Here is a 6,290-nt window from a genome sequence, read left to right as displayed (position 1 = left end):
ATTTGGAGAATAATGGCCGACAAATCCGATAGGTGTCTCGCAACCGTCGTGAAGTCTCTTTCTGACGGTCGTTGTACAGTTTGCAGTTCCCTGCCATATGCATGAGGAGAATCGAAAAAAAACAAAGTAAACAATTTTTCACAAAGGATGAATAGACACGTTAGCCTTTTATGAATAAAACACGATAGTGCACCCAGTGGAAATTGTGTTGCTTGGAAACCTGAAAATGTACCTTGACATCACAATCGTCGAAGTCACTGCGGCTACTAACCCAAAAACTCGATAAACAGCTATTTCGAGAAAGGTTGTCCGAAAAAAAAATGTGCACGTGGCTATCCCGAAAGATATTATGGGATGTGATCACTACACTTTTCCTGACACTGTCGATGTCGAACCTACTTTTGTTGCTTTCCTTTAGCACTCACAACTATACTCCCATGGCCTCTCGTGCCATTCTTTCAAATTTCTTTGAAAAACAGTGAACCTAAAAGCGCCCACGATACCTTTGGGGTTTGTCGCGTGCACTTTTTCCGACAACCTTTCTCGAAAAAGCTGTATATACAAAGCCGACTCGTATTTTTGTCTCGCTGTGCGATCCACGCACGTTCCACGCGCTATGCAAATTTAGACATGATTATAAACCTTCGCTACGCGAGGCGAGGAATAAATTGCGGACGACAAGAGAAGCCCGCAATCCTAATCTCCAGGTTGTTATTACGCATGCGTCGCATGTATGTAGCCAGCGTTCGTTTGGCTTTCCACTAAGAATGAATGGAATATATAGAACGCAATTTGATCGAGCGCGTTTGGACCTTCTGTCACTCGTAATCTGGTCACGCTTGTTTTGACTATCTGTCACGCGACACTTACGCAAAGCACAGCATTTGAGCAAAATCGTTTTGACCTTCGATCGTTGTCGCCCGCTCTTCTTCTAGCTTTTGTTATTACTACTATGTTTTATATGTAAGAGATGCAAAGGCCTATATGCCTAACCCGTTCAGTCCAACTCTTTCTCCACCGGGAATCCACTTCCTGACCTCACCCTGGTAGAGCGTGCATACGGTGACAGTGTCTGAGATAAAATTAAAGTGAGTAGGTAAAAAAGTGAAATGTTTAGCCGATACCGAATTTAACATTAAGGTCTATGACTTTTTATCTCCCCTTTCTTTAGTTAGCATAATATAGCAAATTTGAATTCTTAACTCAGCTTAACTAATTCCAAACAATCTTGCCTGTGCCAAAGTGCTCTGAAGTGGTCGTGTATAGTGCAATGTTTGGAAAGCTGGTAGGACTTATAAAATAAATTATTGGTCGCTACAGTTCCAATACGCATAATTATCTCATAATTAAGAAGGTAGTGACACGGCTTTTACCTTGTGCTTTGAAGTTTTCTGAAGGAATGACAATGCTCTCCAGACCTGTTCCACTGCTTTTAGAGCAAGTAATTGGTTCCGTATTGTTTTCCAAAACGCTCTGAATCTTCATTACTACAAACCAATAACCAATAACTTTCTGACTGTGAAGCCTTACCAATGAAATATGCCATGATCAGTTAATACAATATTCGTAAGATGTCATACAATAGCTTATAATTTTAGTGACTTTTCCTTGTAAACTCGTTATAGCAAGCAATTTTATAACGGAGCCCCATACCTATACAAATTGGTAACCCACCGATGCAAGAAAATTTGGTCAGGGGCCGAGCATTTGACTTTGACGGGGGGGGGGGGGGGGGGGGGGGGGTGGACGGCGGGATGGGTGATTTGGTTTGGGTAAGAATTTTTTTTTCCCCACAACAACTTGACGATGTAAGATTTTTTCCCCCAGCATTTCTGTTCAGTGTTCAGAATTTTTTTTTCCGCCAGGTATTTCCTTCCAAGAAATATTTTTTCCTCGAAATCAGTCTGCAGGATATTTTTCCAGAAATCATCCATACCCTCCCCCTCAAAAGTCAAATGGTCGGCCCATTAAGATGTAACGTACACCCGCCCGGTACACCCCTTTCACTGCCAGGTTTGCCATTTCTTATACTAATCACAGACAATGAGAGGTTTTAGTTTTTGTATAGCCCAATTTGTAATGGCTGGTTTTAGAAAATTTCAGGTAGAAAAGTCTGTCTTTTTAATTCCAGGTGTGATCACTCAGCCTCTCCCGCCCTCCCCCCCGACCTGGCTCCTTTTCATTTTTCCTTGTGAGCGTCAGCATCTAGCGTAAATTAATGTGACCTTGAATATGAAGCTGGATATAAATTTATAAGTATTCAACTGAAAAATGAATAAAAAGACCTGACCTCAAACAGAGCATAAAACTCACCAAACAATTTTTGCACATGTACAATAACTGTGCTTTCATTCGCTGTGAGATGAGTCTTGCCGTATTTAAGTGCAAATGATTCGAGTTCGTGAATGGCTACCAGTATATTTATGTCATTTCCTCCTGGTGGTAGTTTTTTTAAGTCTTCTAAAAAAATTCTGGTTGCATTGATTGCTTCCTGTGAAAAAGAAGAAGAAAAAAAAGGTAAAATGGATTAGAGAAGATATGCCGCTGAAAGACCATGTAGTCTTTATCATGAATATATTAAGTTTATATTGAACGTTGTCAAATATCTGTCAATATGTGACTGGCTGTCTTTGACCAGCTTGATGTTATCAGCTAAAAGAACCAAGCAAATTAATCAATTTTTGTCCCTTCAGATATCAAATCAGAAAAAAATCATCTTGTAAAAACGGACTAATTTTTATCATGCTTGAGTGTTTCATTTCAAGAATAAAAATGATCAATAAATACATGCGAAATTAATAAGTCAGTGATCAAGGCCGTATTCAACTTAGGCATCAAGTTAGTTATTTGCAGTAGAGACGACTTCACCTGTAAGGAACCTTTGTTGCTAACATTGAGAGCCTTAATCAATGAAGAGTATCTAGATACCTGCAAAGGAATGTGTAACGTTTTGTGAAACCCAAGTTTTCCAGATAGTATTTCACTACATCAGCATTTACTATTAATTTTGATTCGGGCGGACGCGGTCAACTTTTGCCTTTATTTGCGGACACCTCGCTATTACGGACTGGACAATAGCTGAAAAGTATCGAGCACATAGGAATGGGGAAAAATTGTCACAGCGTTTGCTGACTGTGATCACTTCAGACTTGAACACTTGGAGCTACCTGAATCCCCAAAAGACGTTCACATGCAGAGGTTTATACCAGAAACAAAATCCCCTCATTAAAGAGACAATCGCGTTATCACCCTATCTTTTATAGAGTTGCGAACTCTTCTTTGGCAAAACTGATCGACCATTATTTATAACTCTCTTGTCTTAACTGCCACCGAGCAGCCTCTTTCAATATTCAGACATAATTAATTGATTTTTTTCACCTTCTTTTATTCCTTCCTTTTCTATGGTTAAATTGTCGCAGTTGTTTTCTTAGCTTAGGAATTCTTCGCACACTGCGCTGTTGGGGGCCCTAAATCCTGAAGGGAACTAACTTTTGTTCTCAATGGGCTACCTCAGTAACGGGAGATGACTCTCAAAGACTATGGCCAGTTGCACCACAGGTGTCCCAAGCTCACGTTATGAGTGTGTTATGTAAAATTAATTAACTTTCTCACGAGAGAGCCTGTTTTGCGTTACAAACAACCGTTGACACTTTGTATGAGAAATCAACTACTGATGTTTTCAAACGCTTAATATCATTATTCTTACCTATTTTTCTGTAAAATAAAGGAGACTTACCTTTGATGTATTCCTGTGTTTTTGGTGTGAATTCATCGATTTAGTCGTTTTTTTTGGCTGTTATTGTTTGTTTCTCTCATTCTCTTCATAATACGAAGAGAGTGACAGGAGTCAAACAACAACAGCCAAAAAAAAAAAACGACTAAATCGACGATTTCACACCAAAAAGCACAGGAATACATCAAAGGTGAGTCTTCTTTATTTATTTTATAGAAAAATAAGTAAGAATAATGATATTTAGCGTTCGCAGACCTCAGGTCTCAAGGGTTGCTTGTAACGCGACACCGACTCTCTTTTGAGAAAGTTAATTACATAACACACTCGTAACGTGAGTTTGGGACGCCTGTGGTTTCATAGAAGACAATCATCCTGACCTCAGTACTTTTTCATTAACATTTGCATCTTTTCTTGTGAGCTACCATGCAGTTCATAGGTTTATTTCTTGCAGGTTGCGCGAGGTGAAATAATTTGTTGCGTTTTTATCATGGTTGTGTTTTCAATAGAAATCTGTAGTTATTAACAATCTACCATAACTCACCAATATTTCCCAAGTCAATGTTTGTGTTGTTTTTGATGATGACTCTTTTATTGTTGATTGTGATGCTGGTGATTTTGTTGATGGTACAGATAACGGTAATATCGCCGCGGTCGATGAATCTCTCATGAAAGTTGGTATTGGTAACGTTGAAGATGGCGATGTTCCTTCTATTTCTGTTATCAATGATTGTACAGGTAACGGTAATGACGCATTTGTGGATGCTGCTGTCATTATTGATACGGGCGATGGTGATATTGTTGCTGATGTTGATGTTTGCGCCATCAGTGTTGGTACACGTGTCATCGATGATGATGTTGGTGCTTTTGTTATCAATGATGACATCTGTAACGGTGATGATGTAGGTGATGACATTTCTGTTATCGATGTTGATATGAGTGTCTTTGATGATGACGATGTTTCATATGTTTTTGTTATCAATGAAGATATGGGTGAAGGTGATGATGTGGGTATATGTGATAAGAGTGTTGTTGTTGTCCAAGCACCTGCGTGAATATGAGTTTAAAAAATGTTACATACAAAATAAAGCCTGCATGGTACAAGCCGCTGATCCCACCATTTACAGTCCAATGGACCATTTGCAGTCCGACAAAAAATAATCAAAACTAAACAAACTGTAAAACGAAAACATGCAAAATAGGAGAGAAAAAAGGAGGACTGGTGGCCTAGTACTCAACATATCCGAGCTTTATCATAGACTTTTTAATGCAAACTTAATGTAACCCTTTCTGTTTTACCATGATTATTAATTGATAAATACTAAGTTAATGTTAAATCGTAATCTTAAATGTTTCTAGAGGTGGAACATGTGTAATATAATACAAGATAGTAGGTTGGAATGGTCAATTTACTCCTCTTTACTGTCGATTTAGTGTCGATACAAAACCTATACTTCAATTAATATTCACATGTTTTGAGTAAGTGAGTAAGTGTCGAATCAGTTTGGTGGAAAAAAAATTCCATGGTGTAAAGTTAACTGACCTGGACGAACTAGAAGAGTAAGTTATACAACGTGAACGTCCAAGTTTACAGCTTATGACCCACTCAAACCCACGGAGAAGACAACGAAGAAAATGAATATAATCTGATTTCACCGTTACACTGATCCGTCGTTCGCACCGCCATAAAGCATTACTTAAACTTGTACGAAAAGCATTTCTTGTACATCAAAGATCTGGCGCGTTACTCTAGATCCTTCTGTTGTTACCGTTGCGGTAAATATTGGAAGAAAGGGTCCCGTTTACGTCGTTACGAGAACACCTGTGACGGCAAAGTGCAGTTGAAGTACCCGGGTGGCGCGTAACCGTACCAAAAACCGTTTTTTAAGAACTAGCAAAAGAAGGCATTATCGTTCCTGAAGAAGCACGCTATTTTCCGTACCCTGCGAAATTTGATTTCAAGTACTACTTTGACAAGGAGAAACCACAAGAATTAAAAAACACAGATAAGTGAAACTGGCAATCTGGCCATGTACCCTTAAGAACCAGCGTATGTAGTAACGTGCCTGGTTACCAAGCAACCAAATGTTTCGTGTCTAACGGCGACCAAAACGCGTTTATTACAGGGTTTATCCAGTACCTCACCAAGATAAGCCTGAAAAGTTCCCCTCTGCTCCGTGAACAGTTCACACCCGTGTTGAAGCACTGAAACAAGCAGCTGCCCCAGACCTTTGTGAGACGCATGGAGATCAAACTCTCGCAAATTCAAGTAGTTTAAGGCCTGGGACTAAGGGGTTTGCATGTGGAAAATGATTTATCGGCTATAACTTCGGCATAGATGATGGCGCTGAATCAAAATTTGGCACACATAAAGAACTCATCGTCCGTAACATTTTCAAGTATAGATATTTAGTGAATGAGTCTCGTGATATGTCACGTGAGCATTTTGCTAAAAATCTTAAGTTATTGACCAGTTGGTGGCCGGTTTAAGAAAAGAAATCTAGCAATAACATTTTTCTAAGTCATATTAAATATTTCTAATTGTTACTAGCACGGACAC

General features: G+C 39.1%; 1 protein-coding gene across 1 annotated transcript in view; it reads right to left on the bottom strand.

Annotated features, from left to right (window-relative positions):
* LOC140946681 (adhesion G-protein coupled receptor D1-like) overlaps positions 1 to 3,300 on the bottom strand; it is a 7,242-nt gene extending 3,942 nt beyond the window's left edge. The window contains exons 1-5 of the mRNA XM_073395789.1: positions 3,250 to 3,300; positions 2,869 to 2,928; positions 2,314 to 2,491; positions 1,374 to 1,487; positions 994 to 1,072 (exon numbers count right to left, since the gene is read on the bottom strand). Of these exons, the coding sequence (XP_073251890.1) occupies positions 994 to 1,072; positions 1,374 to 1,487; positions 2,314 to 2,491; positions 2,869 to 2,928; positions 3,250 to 3,300 (482 nt within the window). The remainder of the gene's footprint in view (positions 1 to 993; positions 1,073 to 1,373; positions 1,488 to 2,313; positions 2,492 to 2,868; positions 2,929 to 3,249) is intronic.
* Between the last annotated feature and the right edge of the window lie 2,990 nt (positions 3,301 to 6,290).

Source organism: Porites lutea, chromosome 8 (genome assembly GCF_958299795.1).
Source record: "Porites lutea chromosome 8, jaPorLute2.1, whole genome shotgun sequence".
NCBI lineage: Eukaryota > Metazoa > Cnidaria > Anthozoa > Scleractinia > Poritidae > Porites > Porites lutea.
Note: the sequence above shows the minus strand (reverse complement) of the source record. Positions and strands in the feature narration are given on the sequence as shown.